At 36.1% G+C, this 23595-nt stretch overlaps 1 protein-coding gene across 1 annotated transcript; it reads left to right on the top strand.

Annotated features, from left to right (window-relative positions):
- The first annotated feature begins 2952 nt into the window (after positions 1 to 2952).
- On the top strand, positions 2953 to 22080 carry LOC149084178 (uncharacterized). Its single transcript, XM_089235274.1, has 2 exons — positions 2953 to 4072; positions 21965 to 22080. Exons 1-2 carry the CDS (start codon positions 2953 to 2955, stop codon positions 22078 to 22080), a joined length of 1236 nt encoding a protein of 411 aa, XP_089091400.1.
- Positions 22081 to 23595: the final 1515 nt, after the last annotated feature.

Here is a 23595-nt window from a genome sequence, read left to right as displayed (position 1 = left end):
ATTTTGTAAAATATTTGGTAATTTATTTTGTAATTTCGTAAAATATTTGGTAATTTATTTTGTAATTTCGTAAAATATTTCGTAATTTATTTTGTAATTTCGTAAAATATTTCGTAATTTATTTTGTAATTTCGTAAAATATTTCGTAATTTATTTTGTAATTTCGTAAAATATTTCGTAATTTATTTTGTAATTTCGTAAAATATTTCATATTTTGTAATTTCGTAAAATATTTCTTTCGTAATTTCGTAAAATATTTCTTTCGTAATTTCGTAAAATATTTCTTTCGTAATTTCGTAAAATATTTCTTTCGTAATTTCGTAAAATATTTCTTTCGTAATTTCGTAAAATATTTCTTTCGTAATTTCATAAAACATTTCGTATTTTGTAATTTCGTAAAATATTTCGTGTTTTGTAATTTCGTAAAATATTTCGTGTTTTGAAATTTCGTAAAATATTTCGTATTTTGTAATTTCGTAAAATATTTCGTATTTTGTAATTTCGTAAAATATTTCGTATTTTGTAATTTCGTAAAATATTTCTTTCGTAATTTCATAAAACATTTCGTATTTTGTAATTTCGTAAAATATTTCTTTCGTATTTTCGTAAAACATTTCGTATTTTGTGATTTCGTAAAACATTTCGTATTTTGTAATTTCGTAAAACATTTCGTATTTTGTAATTTCGTAAAATATTTCGTATTTTGTAATATCATAAAATATATGTGTAATTTCGTGAAACATTTCATAATTTTAATTCAGAACTTAGAATTTCCAAAACTCCTAACTGTCCAAAACTTTGAAGCGAGAATAGAATCAGCAGAAATATAGAAGCATTTCATGCTTTTTCAAAGTAATTATAGAGGTAATTAGAGAAGTAGAAACAACTTTCATTGGAAAAAAAATTATATACAGAGGAGACACAAAATATGTAGAAACACATATAGAATATTTTCAAGCTGAAGTAAAAAATTGCATTCATGAAAATTGAACATAAAAGCCATCTTACAACTAGCCGATAAGGAGTTACAAAATATTCTTTTGAAACTATCCCATAATTATTTCACTGGAAATGTTATAATACCAAGAGCATACAAGCAAATCTTTGAAAATAAACGGAGACTTCCAACAAAAAAATCCCTTGTGACGTCTCGAAGAAGTTGGAATCGCTTCATATTTTATGCATTAGGCAATACGGTAACATGAGTCGGTTGAATATAGCAAACAAAACTCTGCAGAGTGGAATTCGAATCACTTTATTGAATTTAAAATTTCCAGATAGAAGAGAAAAAGACATCAATTATATTTCAATCCATTCTCAACATGCTATTTTTTCGTACTATGAATAGTTAGTTTATTCATCCTCATGATATTATTATTCGGAAAAAGAAATATTGAGATTTGGTTCTATCTATAAAATTATTATTTCCTCTAAAGAATACGATTTATATGCAGTTTCAAAATCCGACAAGTTATCTCCGTTTTCCACTAAGAAACAACAATATCTATGAAAATTTCGATTCATGTTGAAGTTTAGACGTCTTGACGGAATATGTGAAATCGTAAGGGGCCGTTCAAGTATTACGTAAGCAAATTTTTAGCCATTTTTGACCCCCCCCCTTCCCCCCTTGTCAGCAAAATTTCGTCATCAGCTCTGCCCCCTCTGAATATCATTAGGGGGCTCGGACCCCCCCGGCGATGAAAAATTTATTTTTTTATTGCAAAAAAATATTTTGTTTAAACTGAAATTTCGGAAGAAAATACCTTTATATGTATTATATATTATTTATGTTATAATCAATTTCTGTTGATATCAATGTAATTTGAAGGTTATGAACTCAAAATTTATCTTTAATACAGTCATTCCGACCCAACCTCTAAGCCATATAATGATAAATCGCATAAATGCCCTTGGTCCGCTGACCAAATGTGGCCCTAGGGGTTATCTGAAGCGGCCTGCCCCCCCCCCCAAACCTAATTTCCTAAAAATGAACTAAGCGGCACATTTACAGATCGCTTAAGTGTCCCGTGGTACAATTCCAGAGAATTTAAGCGGTCCGTAGCACATTTACAGATCACTTAAATACACAGTTCCAGAACAATTAGAGATCGATCCGTGAACATTTAGAGATCCCTTGAGTGACATGTGGCACAGTTTTAGAGCACTTAAGCGGCCCCCAGTGCGGTTCTACATCACTCAAGTTACCCGCGGCACATTCTCAGATTATTTAAGTGATCCGCGGCATATAATTACTTATCACTCAAGTGATGCGTGGCATAGTTCCAGAGCACTTAAGTGGCACATTTCCAGATCACTTGGATCCATGAAACATTTAAAGATCACTAAAGGGGCTCTGTGTGTAGAGCACTTATCAATAGGGCGAATTTTCATAAAGGGTGGTTGATGGACCCCCCCCCCCCCACTGTCATCGAAAGCCAGCAAATCTGAAACCCCCATCAATGCTGACGTAATACTTGAATGGCCCCTAAGAAACAACAATATCAATGAAAATTTGAAGTTTAGACGTCTTGACGGAATATGAGAAATCGTAAACACAGATTTTCAAGGAAAAAGTATGAATTTTTAAAAGTATGCATAAATATGAAAATTTCAAATTCCAACAATATTTCTATATGTTACGGTAAATGGATAAATCGGGGGATATTATGTATAATAACCCGGTCATTATGCATATTTACCAAGCATTTTGGTAAGTTTAATAAATTTCCGTAAATTTACGGAAATTTATTTTTATTGTATTTATTTTTTATTTATTATTTATTTTATTATTTATTTTTTATTTATTTTATAAATTTATTTATTTATTACTTATTTACTTATTATTTATTTTTTAAATTAATTTTTATTTATTTCGTCTGTAAATTTACGGTACCTCTATTATAGGTGATTATAATGCGCAGAATCCTCTATTTGACGGTGGCAGAGCGAACTATGGCTTACGGTGCGTCAATCTGGTGTGCATCGCCTCAGGTACAGCTTTCAAACAGACTGAACTCAATTCAGAGAGGATACCTGTTGTACACCTCAGGAGCTTATAGTACAACCCCGACAAATGCTCTCCAGACTATCTTGGGCCTCCCTCCGTTGAGCCTGAAAATGGAGTTTCTAGCTAAGTCGGCTCGCCTACTCCAGCTCCGCAAGACAGTCTCAACGACGGAAAATACATTGGATCCTCAGGCATATGAACGAAAAATAAAGGGTTGGTCATCCCACCCGTCAGTCGGGCTGCGGAACAGCCAAATACGTTTTGACGAACCAGAAAACGAAGGTGAGCTGCTTCAGTCATCCACACTTATATACTACACGGATGGATCAAAGTCGGAAAAAGGGACTGGAGCAGCATACGTTAAGACTAAAGGTAAACAAGTAATAGCCCGATGGTCGGTTAAGCTAAAGGATGATAACTCAGTGTTTCAGGCTGAGCTTTTCGCCATCTACAACGCAGTCTTAGATGCTTCTTTATATCGAAAAGCTGCCCTAATTAGATCTGACAGTCGCTCCAGCATACTGGCGGTCTCTAATCCTCAGTCTAGTCATGAAATGGCTAGGACAATAAGAAAGCTTCTCTGCAATCACACCAGAATAAGCCTCTCTTGGGTAAAAGCACATATAGGCCAATGGGGTAATGAATTGGCGGATACCACGGCGAAGGAAGCTACCGAATGCGAAATCATTACAGGTGATCTGCTGCTTCCCGCATCACACGCCAAAGCAATCCTATGGAAGGATCTAATGAATAAATGGCAACAGAGGTGGGATGACAACACAGAGCCCGGTCGATCAACTCATAGCATCCTGCGACATGTAATGCCTCGGAACCATAAATGGTCACGTGAGATGATTATGTTCGTAACGGGCCATGGTCCATTTCCGGCTAACCTTCATAGGTTCAAATCAATCCCCAGTGATAAATGCTCATGTTTGGCCATAGGCACGCCTCTTCACTACGCAACTCTATGCCCCAAGACAACGGCTTTCCACTTCAGAGAGCCAGCTGAACATCTGCGAATACCTTGGCTTGAGTGCATCCTGAAGCGGGAAGATTCGAAAAGTAAAATACGTAAACTGGTCCGCTTTCTAGAGCAGCACCCTGAGGATATCAGAACTACAGTCCCGGAGCCAGAACCAGATAGAGAGCCACCTATGCCAGTTAGGAGATCCACTAGACTACGACGTCAAGTACACCCAGACAGCGATCTCGTACATCTGTTTAGAGAAGAGGAAGAAGAAGAGGAGCCTGAGTAGTCGAGAATAGTTTGATCCACGCTGGCTTATCGAAAAGCTGGATACAGGCAGCAATTACTGACGAATGTCTTTGGATCAAATCAAACTACACGGTGCAGCGATCAGATCAACGCAGCAGTAGATTGACAGCTTTCATTGATGTGATAGTTACTGATCCAATGAAAATCCCTGAAGAGAAGCAGATCAATTTTATCAAGAACTATTCCCGATTATGACGATTATTATGAGATTTATAACCTGTGATTTACAATTGTGATTTATTTACAGAATCACCATTTTTCGATTACAAATTTTATACTTGTTTACTGGCGAGGTGCGTAATGGCACCTGCCCATGTATGTAATATATCTTTCTCAAGATCAATAAATGGTTAGGTTTCCCCGGAGGCACCCGAGTCCCCAGGGACAATGTGCTTATATCACTGAGTGTGACAGAGCCTGGGTGTCTCTCGGTTCCTATCACTATCACTATCACCCAAGCATCGCTGGTAAACATGGTAAACCGTGCCACAGTATTTGCCTTCGTATAATCGGCGGATTATCTAATAAAAAAGTGGTTGAACACATTAAAAATTGCGGATTATCTACCGCTGCGGACAATCTGCGGGAAATGATGTTATCAGCCTGATGAGCATTCTGATGAGTCTGAATTTAAAGGTTTTCAATTGAACTGCAAATTATGTTTTTTTGTGCAAATAACGCTATTGTTTCGTAAATGAATTTCATTAATTAGCGCAATCATTACTGGATTGATTATTGAAACACAAGGTAATTTTTTATTTTTAAATCCTGTTCCTTATACACGTTAAAATGCGTTACTTTTAATGCTACGTGTCTCTGTATAAACATTCCTTACATTCTTATATTCAAATAATCGATAATCACACACACACACAATAAACTATACACATCACTTTCTTGTTCTGAGACCGTTAATTAATCTAAATCAATCGTACTCGACGCTCGGCATCCTTTCAGAAGCCATCAATTCTGCTAATCTATTGTGGCATCTTCCTTAGTCCTTAATTTGGGAGGCCACATCTAATTAATGAGTCTTTTATGAACTCGCCTGAAATATTATTCCACGCAATCTCCGCCCACGATGCAAAACTGCGTCTATTCCCAGATTTTGTGAATTCTGCTTCTCCATCTCGAAGATACTCATTCCAAAAATTTTTCATTTCTGTTTCGACGGGTTTATTCCAGTACACATCCTCAGGTTGCAATAAAGGTGTTAATTCACCTGGGATGACGGAAGGGCCAATGCCAGAGCGCTTTTAAATGTTTGCTTTTGATAGTGTGCTTCATCAAATGGGTCGGTGCAATATTTATATGTGCTACTTATATGTGTGGACCCATATTTCCCGTTTATAATCGTTCATCAGTTCAATCGTCTTGGCGACGAACCTTAGGAAAAACACGTCTTGGAATGTTTTCAAGTCATTTGAATGCAGCGAGACCTCTATATATCGCTACTGTGCAGGCCAAGAAAAAATATCCTTGTAGAGAGGTTACCGCTACCGTGAGATACCATTGTCTTCAGTTGCCACAAAAATTTATGCTGTTGTTGGCATCTCTTCTTTGTGGCCATGTGGCCAACCATCTTTGTGGCAATAACTTTTCCGCAAACTGCATTCAAATATATAAATTCCTTCAATTTTTATAAATTATTACACCTTTTACTAATTTATGGGACACCTTGTACTTGGGTGCAACTGAAGTGACTACAGATCCTGCAAGGGTGCAGTAACGTTTCGTAAATTGCAATATCATTCCCAAGGATGCAACGAACGCCAAAGTTATCCAGTCAATTACATATGGTGAATTATCAACTAGTCAATTATCAACTAGACAATTATCAACTAGACAATTATCAAATCAATTATCAAATCAATTATCAAGTCAATTATCAAATCAATTATCAAGTCAATTATCAAGTCAATTATCAAATCAATTATCAAGTCAATTATCAAATCAATTATCAAATCAATTATCAAGTCAATTATCAAATCAATTATCAAGTCAATTATCAAATCAATTATCAAGTCAATTATCAAATCAATTACCAACAAGTCAATTATCAAGTCATGTACATAGAATTTAGTGAGTTATCCTTTTTTTCAAACTTGTTTTAATTAATAAATTTTATTAATTTTACTTTCCTTCAATTTTTAGTTAATTTTTCGTATTAGGTATTCTTATCATTTTATCATTTTTTAAATTATTTTTCTTATTATTATTTTATCACACACACACACGCGCGCGCGCGTATTTCTTAATTTTTTATTAATTTCCTTTTAAAAAATTAATAAGAAATATAATTTATATATTAAACTTCTTTTTTTTCTTCTTTCTTATCAATTTTTTAGCTTTTTCTAAAATAATTTTATCTAATTCTTATAACTTTTCTTAATGATATTTCGTAATTTTCCGCAATTTTTTCGAAATTAACTTTTATAATTTTTTATACAGCGTATACAGTATTAAATATTTTCAAAATATACCGCTATAAATATTTTTTTTCGTTAAAAATGTACTACTTTTCCTAGCTTTCCCTTACATATATATCTATTAATTTTATTCGTACTATGTATAATTATACTTTCAAATTTAACAACTTGAAAGTATTACTTAATTTTTTATTTAATTTCGAATGAAATTCTTTAAATGTCGCAAACAAATGGGAATTTTACGAAGAAAATGGTCTTGACACATCATATCAGTCTAAATTCATGTGTTATGCTTTTACTTGATAATCGCTCTACTCGTTAAATCAATCACTCTGGCTGCTTTACTTTAGTTATAAATTGAAAACGCACAATTTGAATGAAAACGAATGCAACTATGTAGTCGGAATAAATAATTAAATTGTATTTCGTTTTGGTAATGGGTCGAGTTAAAATCACTTCACGAGGCGGTAAAATAACACTTCCAATCAAGCACTCCTTGGAAAATTAATTAATTTGTTGACGACATTTTTTTAACAACAGACATAACTATGAAAAATGACAAACCGGTGTTTGTAACAAAAAATATCATGAGAAGATATTCCTGATCGGAATATCGGACTAATTTTTAACAGTGGTATTTATGCACCATAAGTAACGTAGCGTAACGTAATATAACATGATTTATGTTATGCCATGATGAAAAAAACTGAAATAAATTATAAAATTTCTCCACACATTCAATATGCTTAATTAAAATTTAATAATGCGTTTAAGATAAAAGTGAAAATTCGTGCTGCTGAAATGATACATGCATGATTGGAATTTCTTGCATATGTTTGGATTAATATGAATATATTATTCCAATATCCTATGAGAGGCACACGAGAATTGCAAGATTATCAAGGATCTAACGACCAATATTCGGGTATTTATATTATCATTATGAATACATTCGGAAAAATTTACCTGATTGGAATTAAAAATTTTTTTAAACAATTATTTCTCCGATGTGTATCATTCATTTCTGGATATTAATCGGCGCATATTTTATTAATAACTACTGTAAGTGAAGTACAGTGATTCATCGTTAACCACACAATCAATTTTTATATTTTTACAATATTTACAGTATCAGAAAATAGCAAAATACAGCCATAACCCGGTTAACGATTGCCATGGGATCAGGATAAAAATTGTAGTTAAATTATAAATACGTTATAATGAAAGAAATAACTTTGGAATAAACATTAAATGAGAGGATTTCGTTATTGAAATGAGATTTTAAATATGGAAACGTGCTGTAACCTATAATATTTAATTCCTCATGTTGAAACATTTAATGCTATTTGAAAGTTAAAAATAGTACACAATTTTTGCTCCTAAAATGACACTTTAATTCCCTCTTCAGAAATTATATTTGTAAGACTCACAGGGCAAATATAATACGATTACGGAATAATGTAACAGAAAAACATACATGATTAGATTCTTAAAGTAGGTAATCTCTTTGAACTTAATATTAATTCTATCAAATTGAAAATTTATTGTAAATAGTTCGTTTTATACTTAACATTTTCCCCATTTCGAATCATCAATAGAGACAACGATTGCCATACGACGTTTTCCCCAAATTAAGATGTTTTACGGAAAACTAAATATAATCGCATTATATCTACTCTTCAGATGCTTTTCAACGGAAAAATATGAATTTAAGGATTATAGGAATGTGCGGAAAAGAAATGACTGTCTCGACTTATTACTTGAAACATGAAATTCGATACTTAATAGCTGTGGATATTAATGGAACTATATATACTGTAAATACTGGATGCATGAAGAGATACTAATGTTTCAGGAAAGGAAAAAAAAATCATCTCTGTCCTCACGGGGATTGAGGGAGATTTTCCGTATACAATTGTGTTAACAAGGGAGAATGACGTCTTTGTACGTAATCAATAGAAGTGTTTACGAATTCAATTGCACTCTGATATGACTGGTGTTTGATAATTTAGTTTCATTTACATCGCTTGTAAGTAATGCGGCCTTTATTTTATCAACCGTCCGTCGTAGAGGTGTGATTCCAATTAAAAAAATGCTCAAAATGTGTTCAAAAATTATCCTGTATCAGTTTTCAGAGTGAGAATACAGTGTGTCACAAAAAGAGAATATATATATACACGTATGCGGTCCCCTACTTTCCAACTTCCAATTAGAAAGTTGTTGCCCTGTTTTTTTTTCTGAAAAAAAAATTCCATGATTTTAACTGCAATATTCACTGTGATATTTTAATTCAAAAATCTGAGAAAAGTTGGGAAATAACAGCAAAAAATAACGGAAACAACGCTTCTTTCCCTCATTTATGCTGTCCTTTCCCAACTTCTCTCCGGTTTTTGAATTCTAATATCTCAGCGAATATTGCGGTTTAAAACATAAGATCTGCTTTGTTGAACTGAGAAAAGACAGGACAACAACTTTTAAATTGGACGTTAGAGGATAGATGGAACCATATAGATGTTCAGATTTTTTACTTTGTGACACCCTGTATTTTTTCACTCTCAAAACTGGTAACGAGTGGTCCTAAAACTGGTAAATCCCGTGATTCTTGAGCACTTTTTAAAAATTGAAACCATACCTCTACATCAAACGATTGATGGGATAAAGTCAGCATTAGCACTTACAGGACATCTTGTATAAGCTTTAGCGGAGAGATTTTTGAAGATATATTCTTCAGAGATTCTTGTAATAATAGAAATATTCATAAGATATGATAAAATATCAGTAATTCATTTTTAAGAGAATCGCAAAATATCATCAAGATGATCACATAACATAATAAAGAAACGTATTGATGCTGGAGAGATTTACAAATGTTCAAAATATTCGAAGGTGATCGAAATCTCAGACGCTCCACATATTCACAGATGATTGACATCCCATACATGCTCCACATATTAGCAGATGATCGAATCTCAGATGCTATTGAGATTTACAGATGCTCGAGGGTCTCACAAATGCTTGAAAAATTCGCAGATGACTGAGAGATATATAAATGCTCGAGGGATTTTTGCAGATGATCGAAAGATGAACAAATGCTCGATATACCCGCTGATGATCGAATGAATTCTAGATGCTCAAGAGATTCACAAATGCTTGCCATATTCACAGATGATCACAACATCCCAGCTCGAAAAATTCACAGGTGATCGAAAGCTTCACAGATGCTTTAGGGAGGTATTCACCGACATGGTTTAAACTGTAGTGACACACACACAATTTTTTTGATAAGAGATCGACATGGGTTGGTTAAATTCAAGTTTTTAACCAATCTATGTTGAAGATATCTTAAAATTATTATATCTCTTATCCAAAAATTCTGACTACAGTTTAAAACATGTCGGTGAATACGGTCTTTAGAGCAGTGATGGGGGAGACTTTTCAAAAGCGGGCCAGAAAAAACAAGAGGAAGGAAAAATGTTGACGGGCCCCGATATTGATTTATTATAAAACTCTCAATAACGACTCAAAATATACGATACTACTGTTGCTGTGGTGGTCGAGTGGTTATAGTGACGGACTCGCGATGCGAGGATCCGGGTTCGAACCCCACAGTGGTGGTCGGCATGAAGTTGGTTTTCTGTGGTTCCCAACTTCAAGGCGCAAATGCGAGCCGATCTCCCCGTTAAAAAGTCTCGCCACAGAGAGCAACAGTAATACAACGATAAATCGTTCAATCATAACACTTCACTCATAGTTAGAAAAACTGGTGGCAGATGGCAGCACTACACATAACAAGCATTACAGAGAAACAAAAAAAACTTCACGTCAGGTTTCACTACACGCACATTCCCGCATGTACCGATTCGTTGGGGTTGCTTAGATGACTGGTTTATGTCATACTTAATTGGAAGTTCTAATCGACTACAGTAGTATGTCAAAAGGCCTTTTTTGTTGACTTAGTGACTTTTGCTAGCCAAAATGTAAGTTGATTCTATGAATTATTTTGAATCGGTAATAACAATACTAAACAATGATTTTATTGCCGAAGACAGTTCGGTGATTTTACGGTGACTTTAGGTGTGCTGAATCCGAATGTGGCATTGGTTTTGTCAGATTGGCTCTAGTTTTGCAGATGATTCAAATACAAATACAAATACAAATACAACGCCACAACAGGCAAATTGCCCAACGAGGTGGCTGACTTAAGAACATCATGGATCCCCGAGCCCCTACCTACTACTGTTACACCACACATGCACCCCGCCCCCCGCGGAACCCCCCAACGAATCGGTACATGCGTGAATGTGCGTGTACGTGTAGTGCAACCTGACGTAAAGTTTTGTTTCTGTGTAATGTTTGTTATGTGTAGTGCTATCATCTGCCCCCAGTTTTTACTAACTATGAGTGAAGTGTTATGGTTGAATGATTTAAGATTCAGTGAGTGGTCAATTTTTTAGCGAATTTTCGGACCCTTAATTTCGTAGCTTTCAAGTACTTTTTCTTGTTTTGCCATTAATTATAAAAGTGATTTTTAGTGCTTACTTAAGGAATTATCATTACTTTTTTTTTTGCCTGCCTTCTTTGACCAGCTTTACTGCCTAAACTAATCTATTCATAAGATATTCCAAATATGCTCACAAGATATTCACAGTGAACGCATTCTGTGGGCCTCTTGTGAAATTTTTATTAATTCCTGGAGCATTTGGAATACTTTGAATCTTTGTAGACATTTATATTCTCCTCTACAATTTATATTATAGCGTACTATGGTGATTTTCCGACCTCTTTGACTGCAGCATTTTTTGTAATGGACTGTGAATTTTTAAATGCAGATTGGCTTAAGGGCAACAATCTACGTTCAACATCTAATTTCATGATAATCCAACAAGTATATAACGCAAAATACGAGAAAATCATTGCAAAGGCCATTAATTTCAAAAATTATGGTAAATAATGCACACACACGCGCGAGCAGGAGTGAACAAAAACGGAACAGAATAGATAACTCATCTCGCAGTTCACGAATTTCGCTAACAATAGTAGATACTTCATTTTTTCAGTTTTGTAAAAGTGAGTTATTTATGTGTATACATACATGAATGAAAGAAAAAAAAAATGAATGGCCATTGTCTGAGCCAGTGTTTATAGCTCGTCCTCGGAGAGGCATTTGAAACGGAAAAGGGAGATGGTAGATGGTGTCGCACTAATGAGAGCACATCAACAAAAGCACAGGCTTATACTGCGCTAAAGTACATGAATAGAAGGGATGTTAAATGATCGGAACGAGGCATTTTGCCGCAGATGGTTTTCCAATACTATCCTTTCCTCTTGCACTTGATTCTCACTCCAAAGACACTTTCGATATTCACTTACACAACACACTGCGAAATGTGGAGGGCGTTTTTCCGCTAGAACCATTTGTATTTTGCCGAAAGAATGTTATCAAATTATGTAATCGAGTCATCAATATATATATATATATGGAACTAAAAATTTTTCTTTCATTTTCTGTTATTATAATTTTCAAATATTTTGCATAAAACTCATCATTGGAAACTATCCGAATTGAACAATAATGGCTATTGGTCATAGAAATTCCCTCAGTGTAAGAAACAAGAGATGATAAAATTATCTACATTATATTATGCACTGAAGTGCCGGAAAAACCGGTACGGAAGAGCGTTTGCACAAATAAAGGAGAAATACAACCAATTAACATAACTTGATGTGATCAGCAGCGCCTATATAAGACAACAGGTAGCAAGGGAAGCTGTGAGATCGTTCTCTGCTGCTAAAATGGCAGGTTGTTACGATTTAAGATACTTTGAACGTGGTTTAGTACAGTCGGCGCTCTCGAGATGGGTGGCAGTATTTCCAAGGTAGATGAAATTTGGATTTTCGCTCACAACCATCTCAAACAGCGCACCGGGAATATAAGAATGCGGAAAACCATCCAATCTTCCAAAAAAGGCAAGGGTGGAAAAACCCCCGAAGGAACGGGATCACCGACGGCTGGCAAGAATCGTTTCACGAGAAGTACTTTCACACAATACTGCCTCAAATCACTACAGATTTTAATGGTGGTACATCAATCAAGTGAGCATGCGAACTGTACAACAGTCTTTCCTTGATACGGGCTTTCTTAGTGCTCTCATGGTATGAGACGTGTGAAGTTCGAATGATATGAGACCCCCTGATAAGACGCTGAATGGTAGTACATAAACGTCTTTTCCGATTACTTGCACCTATTTATGTCCTGTGTCTATTCAATTCCAACACGACAATGCGACACCACACACGACTGAAGTTGCTACCGAGTATCTCCACACGAACGCTGTTCTGGCTTCAGCATCCTCCGTAGGCCACCTAAATCCCTAGATATGAACATTATTGAGAACACATGGGATACCTAGCAACGTGCTGTATAAAATCACCCAGAGGCGTCAAGAAATGCTTCGAACCTGTGGGTGCTCGTCTTGAGCTTTATATTGGGAATTACGATTTCTCAATCAATTCTGAGGGTGCTCAGACCCGTTCCACAAATTACCGTGGGTGCTCGAGCACCCACAGCACCCCTTGCTCCGATGCCACTGAAATCACCTCTCACCATTATGGAATTGTTGATTACGAAGGTTTTAACAACTGGCTGTTGCGAAGATATATTTTGGAAAGAGAGAAAATTCAGCTGGGAATGGAACCCACGTCCTTTCACTTTCCGGGTGAACGCCCCTGACCACTAGACTACACAGGCACCGAATCTCTGCTTGGAGCTCGCGTACACTGAAAGGGACCGTACATGGACGGCCGGACTAGACTCAGGCCAAGCTCACAACTGTTGACGCTGCCACCAGATGGCGACTTATACAAGGATGTGACGTCACTCTCCGCTACCATACGAATGTTTTAACAACTGGCTGTTGCGAAGATATATTTTGGAAAGAGAGAAAATTCAGCGGTCCCTGCGGGGAATCGAACCCACGTGCTTTCACTTTCCGGGTGAACGCCGTAGACCACTAGACTACAGAGGCATCGAATCTCTCAATCTTTCCTTGGAGCTCGTGTACACTGAAAGGGACCATACATGGACGGTCGGACCAGACTCAGGCCAAGCTCACAACTGCTGACGCTGCCACCACAACGGTGACGTCACTCTCCGCTACCATACGAAGGTTTTAACAACTGGCTGTTGTTAAAACCTTCGTATGGTAGCAGAGAGTCACGTCACATCCTCGTATAAGTCGCCATCTGGTGGAAGCGTCAGCAGTTGTGAGCTTCGCCTGAGTCTGGTCCGGCCGTCCATGTACGAAGGTTTTAACAACTGGCTGTTGTTAAAACCTTCGTATGGTAGCGGAGAGTGACGTCACATCCTTGTATTGTTGATTACCCTGAGAGAATCATGATGGAATTACTTTCAGGATACATTCAAACATAGTGGTTGAGTCCATGCCACGTCGTGTTGCTGCAGTTCTGAATGCTCGTGGAGGAACCTGCACGAAATTAGGTAGGAGTATTACAGTTTTTCTTGGCACTCCAGTGTATACAAATAATGCAGTTACACGGGGAAAGGGGATAACGATTGTGTGTGCCGCATAATCTACGTTTGATTTGTGAAAGTTTATCTTCGGAGTGGGGCGGGGTGGGGCTCCGTAGACTGTTGAGCACGATGACTATTAGTAATCCGCAGAGCTGTATTGATTTGCGTACTTCCAGAAATGCGAGAAAGCGTTCGAAACCCTCAGGAAATCCGGATCTTATCTATTGGCCGACATACCAGTGGCGTATAAAAATTTTGACCGGTCATATATTTTTTTTCAACCACGTAGTCGACGTTGGCATATAAAATACTTATTTGAACATAGTTTTAGTTACATGCCCTACTGGGAATGGAATTTTTTGGCGATTTTTTTCCAGCCCTGCTAGAAATGTGTAGAAATTATGCGTACTCTTCAGTGGGTAGAATGCTCACAACTCCCCCGCGCGAAATACGTAGAGGGCTTTTGCGCACCCCTCTCCAAATGCGGACAAGGCTTTCACACGCCTAGAAATACACAGGAGGCTTATGTACAACTAGAAATGCGTTGAATGCGCTCACACCCCTTTGAAATGCCTGGAATGCATGCATGCACACTCCCTTGATATATGTAGGATATGTGTGGTTACCTCTCTCCTGAAATAGGAATGAAGTTTTCGTGTACCTAGAAATGCTTAAGAGATTTTCGTATCTTCTAGAATGCGTAGGAAGCATTCAAAACACCTAGAAATTCATGAGCGGTGTGTGTGCATGCATGCATCCCTTGAAAAGCTTAGGTGGCTTGCGTATCTCTAAAAATGCGTAGGAGGTTGCGTTCAAAAAATCGAATAGAATTCTTGGTTTCATTCTTAAAAAGGCCTCTTCATGTTCTCTTAATGTCATTGTTTCGCTTTTCTGAAGCTTCGTTTGTCCTGCACTGGAGTATATTGTAATGAAGGCATCTTCAACCCGTTACTCGCGAGCACCACAGTGCTCCCAGAAGCTCCCAGAGTGCTCGATGTTCGTGTTTGATTTTGCACTCGCAAACACTTGATCAATGTTCTAATTAAACACCTTGTACAAATTGCATTCAAAGATTGAAATCATCCTTTCATGCATTCGTAGCCAAAATTGTCCTAAGGGTGTCTAAGGAAGGAAAATGTCTGTCCCCTGTAGTTCAATGGTTAGAACACTCGCCCGGACAATGAGAGATGGGTGGTTCGATTTCCCACAGAGGAATGTGAATTTTCTTTCCAAATTATATATATCTCGATCTTCAGGCTTTCGTGTGAAACTTCACACTGTTTTGAGTCAAAAAGGAAAAAAAAAATTGACATACAAAAGTTTTACAACATATTTTCCCCGAACAATTGGGTACTGTCGCGATTAACAAATTTTGTGATTTCAGACGAGATGGGGTTGGGAGTTGGAGAAAAGTTTCGGGGTTTCATTAAGACGGATGAATGTACACAAATTATGATGGAGGTATATTTTAAAAGCAATTGGAGGGGGGACCCCATGCCATCTCATCTGTTATCTTACACTCGCCATATTATATACACAGGATACAAAAAGAAAGAGAAATGAGAATCTTATTGTGAAATATATAAAATATCCATCGGAGCGAGTCATCTCGCTTAGCACCTTATTAATGAGCAAATGGGTTTGATAACTTGCGGACTAGATGCCAGCATCAGTTTATTGGGTTGAGTTCACTCGCTGGATTTGATGAAAATATGCAAAATAGAAATATTGTGTGGGGGAATATATACAATTAGAGATCCACCCGTACCATCTCGCTTAGCACCTTATTCGGTGAGCAACATGAATACTCTAGGAACGTACAGATAGCGTTGAAACTCCTAGAAATACATATAAACGATTTCAATCTGTTAACACGATAAGGAAAACTCTAATAGCTTTCAATTTGAGAAAGTTTTATGGAAAAAAGAAAGGGTGTGTCGTTGTCAGTTTGAACAGAACGTTCCAGAATTCGTAATAATAGCGCCAATTTGTGCCAGTTTCATTTCGAGAAAGCACTTAAAATATAGCGTAATGCATGGGACCCGTTTCCACGGGTTCCGATCGCGTAAAGTATAACAACCGAAGAAAAGTTTCTAACTGCCTTCCTGTATATATCTTCGCAATCAGAAAATACAAAATTTCTCTAACCTTAGGGGCAGTTAGAGTTTTATCATGAGATTAGACGTAAGTTAACGACCATAAAGACCGACGTGTCGTGCGAGATATCTTCGTTTCACGAACATCTCGTTTTAGAATATAACCATCACGCTCCTCCAAGTACGAAATATTCTACGAATTCATAAACGATATTCACTTCGCTGACACGAGCTGAATCGAGTATGTAATGTGCTCACTGTATATCCTTATTGTAAGAAAGTAGTTACATTTTTGTAAATGAATCTGTTTTGAAACCAAATTTATGAACATTATTATCTTCTGAAGTTAAGAACTGTTTATGGAGGATTAATATTTTAATAATATGGATATTAATTTTAATTTTCAGTTCTTGAAATTAATAATGAATTTATCAGGTTTTTTCATCTGATAATGCTGCTAAAAAAAACCTGTTCTTTAGGAAATTTTAATGGTTTTAGAATATAATTAGGGGTTGCTGATTCCGAATCTGGCATTGGTTTTATCAGAGATTGCCTCTAATTTCTGAGTGAAAATTAAATTTCAATGATAACTGTGCGTTATAAATCTATACAATAAATAATTAACAAGGATGTTTCAGCGATTTTAGGGTGATTTTGTAAAGCGAATTCCGAATCTGGCGTTGGTTTTCTCAGATTGGCTCTAGATTTTGAGATAACGTGGAAATTATATTTTAATGGGATACATAAGCAGCATACGAATCACATTGTTAAGAGTATGCAGATTATCTCAAAAACCAGAGCCAATTCGGGGAACCAATGCCAGATTCAGAATTAGCGCTCCAAAACGACACTAAAATCACTGAGATATCTTTGCCAATGATTTACTGTATTAACTTTTAATGCATATTTTCTCTCTATGTGATTTACATTCCATTTATGGCATTATATTGAAATTTAATTTTCACTTTATTTCAGAAACTAAATCTGCCAAAACCAGTGCCAGATTTTAAATCAGCTCTCCAAAATCATTCCAAAATCACTTAAAGCGGGAAATCAGTATGTGTGTGTATGTTGAGCAGTGATAATCAGTATGAGATGCTAAAAAAATGAGCCAATACTTTCGATAGGATCGTACACCTCACATTTCTGAGTCATACTTGAAGAAAATGACGTATATACTAAGAACTCCTGAAAGCTTTGCATTCTTTTGCACCCTTGGGAATAAGATTAAAATTTGAAGAAACGTGGTAAGGCAACACTGCCGGATCTCTGTACACACTTCAGTGTCACCCCTAAGGTACAGTACGCACAACTTTTAACCGAACGATGGCGATGTGTCTTGGGTTGTGGAATGAAGCGGTTTTCACCAAAAATTATGGTTTGTGATTTTCTACCCGACTATGTACAATTCGTCTTGATGAGGGGTCATCTACATATTTAGTATTGTTCAAACTTCAAAATCTTCAATATAAACCATTGACATGGAAACATTTTATTTTCTGGATATTATGCTGAGGTGAACTCGGAAAGAAAAGTCATCTTGTAGATGGTAACATGCTTGCCCGGTATGCAAGAAGGCCTGGGGGGTTCGAATCCCGGCGGAGACAAGATGACTTTTCTTTCCGAGTTCACCTCAGCATAATATCCAGAAAATAAAATGTTTCCTTGATATCTTGGGCTGAGAAAAAGCTATCTATCTCTATGAACCATTTTTTTTCTATCTTATATCTGATTTATCGCATTTTGCATTGATCCTAAAAATACAATTTCATCACTGTAAGTATAAAAATGAGAGATATGAGTGAAAATGTGTTTGGGGACGCTCCCAACACTGAGAAACTGAATTTGAAGGTTGATTGCAGGGGGGAAAACACACACACCAAAGAAGTTTCGGACGATAAATACTCCATGCGCTACGCGAGTGTTTAGATTTAGTGCTGTTAAATAATAAATAGTTTTTATTTTATGGAGGTGAAAAACAAACTTTTTTTTATTACTCTTCATTTTAGTGACTTTATATCCGTGATTGAACGAATATTTATACCATAATTATTTCAAATGATGTGTGTGTGTGTGTGTGTGTGTCACAAAACAATTGTTTGTGACGTCAATTTCGTCAAAATATAAGAATTTTCCGTCGATCGTTGCACTATTTTATATTGTAATTTTGTTTCATTTTGCAATTCCCCAATTTTTAATAATGCTAAAAAAATACGGATGAGACGAAATGCCGCGGTTTTAGCAGGGACGACTCCACCAATAGCCACCACCCTAATCTTGGTGCACACTAAAATGATTTACGCTATTGGGAGAACCGTTATTTATTGATTATTATCTCCATAAATATTAACATCAATCTAATTGTATGGTATTAATTTGTGAATTCTTTGCACGCTATTACATTTACCATTTCAGCTCATGAATGTTGTCTAAGGAATGAAACGAATTTCTGAAACAGTGAAAAATTGCAAAATTTCGTTGTTATTTACTCGAATACTTGAAAAACAAAAAATGTTTGAAAAACTGGATGGATGACTTATCTATCGTATCACCGTATACTTAAAACAATAATTGCCCATTTCAGTAAAGTTATGAGCTTCGTATACAAACATTTTCACATAATTTGCCATGAGAAATTTTTCAATGAGTTTTCAAATTTATACCTAGTATATGGTCCCTAAAAGTGGTCATTTTCATATAATCGCCCATATCTTGCGATTATATGAAAATGACCACATAATTGCTCATATCTTGCGAAATAGAGGTCAGATTAGAATGAAAATTGATTCTGTTGTGTTTTCGACTATGCTGATTTGAATGAAGTAAAAAATAATGTATGTTCTATTTATAAATTTTTGAGAAATATGTTTTAATAATTCATAACTCATACTTGAAAAAATGCCAAATTCAAAATAAGAAATACAATTATGTTTGGCCCGTTAGAATCTATCATCTTATATATAAATGTGAAAGTATGTATGTATGTATGCTCTTTATACAAATCTACAGTTTTAGACCGATCGTCGCCAGATTTTGCACATATACCAAACAGGTCCGGGATTGAACCGTAGGTTACTTTAAAACTTCGTCAGAGCTGGGCAAATGCCCGAAATGGGCGAAAAACTGTCGGGCAACAATGGTTTTGGGACCTCAACAATTACTTTCGGAACGTTTACTTTGGTTACCGTGGTTTCCAACAATGCGTTTCAGACGTGTATATGTGCCTTTACAATGGTTTGTCACACCTTTATTTCTGCCATCATAACAGTTTATTCCTTTACAACGGTTTGTCACCATTCCAATCCTCCCAGTAATTAAAAAAAACCCGGGAAGCGCGGGGTATTTCTGCTAGCCTATATACAGGGTGTCCTGTAAGTGCTAATGCGGCCTTTATCTCATCAACCGCCCATCGTAGAGGTATAGTTTTAATTTAAAAAATGCTTAAAAGCAGTTTGAATAATATTCGCTGCACAAGCTGGACGTTTGACGTCGCTAACAACAGAGAACAACAACTACGACGACAAAACTGGGAATAAAAATGCTCAACTCCAGCTGATGAACTCAATGCTTGCCTCAAATTATCAACACTCTGGCACGAAGTTAAAAAATTATCATTATCCACCAACATGCGAGAAAAATGACTCAGCACTGCTATCATTTTCGCATCAGTTGATCAAACTTGGCAGTGGAAGAATTCCCTTAGACCCAAGCACTGGACTGATTACGTTCCCAAATGGATTTTGCCAATTTTTGAACTCAGTTCAAGAATTTACTCAGACAGTCTTCCCAAACATTCAACAAAATCACCGAAACCGGCTTTGTGAGAGAGTGATTCTGGCATCGAAAAATGACAGTGTGAACAAGATCAACGAAAAAATCCTAAAAATTATTCCTGGAGACCACATCTTACAAATCGGTTGACATTTTCACAGACTCTGCGCAGACAGTTCTGTATCCTGCAGAATTTCTGAAGTCTTTGGATACTACTTGAGCCCTGTTTTCCACACGGACGGCTTTACGTCGCCTGTTCGCGTGTTGGTAATCCCAAAAATTTGTACATCTACACACCAGATGGCAAAACAAAAAATATTGTGTATCCACAAGCGATTGCCTCAAGTTTTTAATTAAAATATTTAAAAATAAAAGTAATTTTTTCTTATTTGATGCAGAAATTTTTTTGATTAAGAAATAATTAATAAGCTATACATATATACATTTTTTACGAGGCGAGCAACGTCGCCGGGTATCAGCTAGTTTAAAATAAAAAGTAACGAGATACCTATATTATTTCAGCAATTATGCTCTAAAACAAGATGTTTCTGTTTAACATTACGACACTCATTTTCTAATACTTTATATTTCACTAATTGTTCTTTCAAAATTGATGAAATTTGGTGTTTCGGCATTTCTTGAGATACTGAATCCAAATATGGAAGAAAAAAAAATGGGGTTACCATTGGACTTTCAAAATTTTTATCTATTTTTGACATCTAGATGACCCCCTTAAGTAAAAATGAACTTAATACACTTATGGAAGATCTTAAAGGAAGAAAAATGCTACCTTTCTTCTTTTTTTTTACAATAAATAGAACCCAAGATATCGCCATCGTTCGGTTAAAAGTTGTGCGTACCGTACATTGACACACTGGTCGGGAATCCCTTGCCACAAATTATTTTCAGTATTATTTTCATTACCTAAACATTTTATAACTACAATCCGATGGTTCTGGATGTGCTGTGCAGAATTATTTTTGTACTACTGGTTAATTCTGTATATACTATACAGGGTTTCCCATAAATTCGTGAATAGTTTAAAAATTCATAAAACACTGGAGAATTTGTTATTTTTTACTCCAATTTTGCGAAGAAGTTATTCTCACGAAGGGAGATTTATTTTGGTACAGAGGAAAAAAAAAAAAATTCGTTCAAGTTTTCGGGAATAGAGGGCGCTGTATCGAAGCCTATTATGGAATTCCGAATCTTCAAACTCTGTTATGTCCGAAATATTCGTAAAGATTCTGACGGAGATTGGTGGCTCAGGTATAACAACTTCACTGACAGTGCTTCATTTACCTATGCCATTACTACAAAGAAAGCCTTATGTTATGCCAGTAACGGAAAAATTCAGAAACTAACTATTAATCACGCATCTCGCATTTTAATGGACTCTAATTTTTATATTTATAATGATTTTCTTTCATTTTCGTTCATGTAACGCTCTCTATCAATAAAACTTTGAACTATATATTTTGTCTATACCAAAAATAAAAACTCCCTTCGTGAGAATAACTTGTTCGCAAACCGCATTCAACCAATCCATTCAATTGTTTATGAATTTTTTAACTATTTAAGAATTTATAGGACACCTTGTACACAATGCGTCGATACTCAATGTAATTCAAACTTCAAATCATGAGAGGGCAAATCTCCGTATAGGAGATCCCTCCGTAGAGGGATTCTACGTATTCAAATTTGCGATCAATCTGGCCGTCACTAAATTTAGAAGCGTTTACCGAAACGAGCAGAATCGATTGGAGAATACTATACTATAAATGGCTCGTTGATCCTGATAATCCTGAAAAATTACCATTTTCTGGACATAAACCTAATGACGATTTTCAGGTGTTCAACACAAACTTGGAACTGCTTTCATAATACACATGAAAGCAGGAGAAGAGGAAATGAAGAGAGATTATATTTTGACAATGTCTGATGCAAATACACTCCCACGCAACTAATCCTCGACGCATCAGTTTGGACAAACACAGAGCGGCTTTGTTGAACTCAAATATACATCATGGCGACACTGGCAATTTCGAAGCCAAAATCCAAAGGGATTTTGAAATTTTACTGTATAGTAGCTTAGGCTTATTTGAATCTTCACCGAAAAACTTTGAGTTTTTCCTTCATCTTCACATATATGTGCCGCGTATTTCAGACCTAAGAAATTATATTTGAGAGGTACTTATATATATAAGAGAGATTATATATATAGAGAGCAACAGTCCTACAACGGTAAATCATTCAACCATAACACTTCACTCATAGTTAGTAAAACTGGGGGCAGATGACAGCACTACACATAACAAGCATTACACAGAAACAAACTTTACGTCAGGTTGCACTACACGTACACGCACATTCCCGCATGTACCGATTCGTTGGGGGGTGCCGCGGGGGGGGGGTGTAGGCATGTGTGGTGTAGCAGTAGTAGGTAGGGGCTCGGGGATCCATGATGTTCTTAAGTCAGCCACCTCGTTGGGCAATTTGCCTGTTGTGGCTTTGTATTTGTATTGTATTTGTATTTATTTACAAGTCCAAAGGAATTATTTTCAAGAAATTCTTAAGACGCCGTTTCGCTCTCTCTCTCTCTCTCCAATAGTTCTAAAGACGTGATTTTTCTCTCTCCTTGTTCTTTAGATGTTATTTCTCTCTTTCCAAGTTCTTAAGAAGCAATTTCTTTGTCTCCATGTTCTTAAGATGCAATTTCTCTCTCTCCATGTTCTTAAGAAGGAATTTCTCTATTTTCAAGTTCATAAGGCGTAATTTTCTCTCTCTCCAAGTTCTTAAGCTGAATACACAGTTTCTCTATCTCTTCAAGTTCTTAAGACTCATCTTCTCTCTCTCTCTCTCTTCAAGTTCTTAAGATGCAATTTCTCTCTGTCTCTCTTCAAATTCTTAAGATGCAATTTCTCTCTCTCTCTTCAAGTTCTTAAGATGCAATTTCTCTCTCTTCAAGTTCTTAAGATGCAATTTCTCTCTCCCTAAGTTCTTAAGACGTAGATTCTGAAAAAAGGAAACGACCTATAAGTTCCCAAGACCTAAATTTCGAGGAATTCTTAAGACCTAATTTCCGAGAATTTTTCAAAAGGACTCAATTTCTCTTTAGACATTCCTACAATTTCATTTCCAAGAAGTTTTAAAGACGTATGAAATTACTCCCAAAGTTCATATCAAAAATCGTTTTCAAGAAATTTTTATGACTAAATAAATTATTTCTGAGAAGATCTTGGAGATTAAATTTCTCTCTCTCTCTCTCTCTCTCTCTCTCTCCAGTTCTGAAGACGTGGATTCTGATGTAAAAAAAGATGTAAAAGTTCTTAAGACAGAATTCCGAGACGTTCTCAAGACCTAATTTCAGGGGAAGTAGCATTAAGATTCAATTTTCCTCCACACACATACGCACGCACGCACAAGAGTTCTTTAAAATCTCATTCCCAAGAAGTTCTTCAGACCTAAAGAAATTAATTAGA

Source organism: Pholcus phalangioides, unplaced genomic scaffold, assembly GCF_987345545.1.
Source record: "Pholcus phalangioides strain wild (caught in Gottingen) unplaced genomic scaffold, Ppha-v1.0 ptg000008l_1, whole genome shotgun sequence".
NCBI classification, from domain to species: Eukaryota; Metazoa; Arthropoda; class Arachnida; order Araneae; family Pholcidae; genus Pholcus; species Pholcus phalangioides.
The sequence above is the reverse complement of the archived record's forward strand: the minus strand, read 5'-3'. Positions and strand labels throughout refer to the sequence as shown.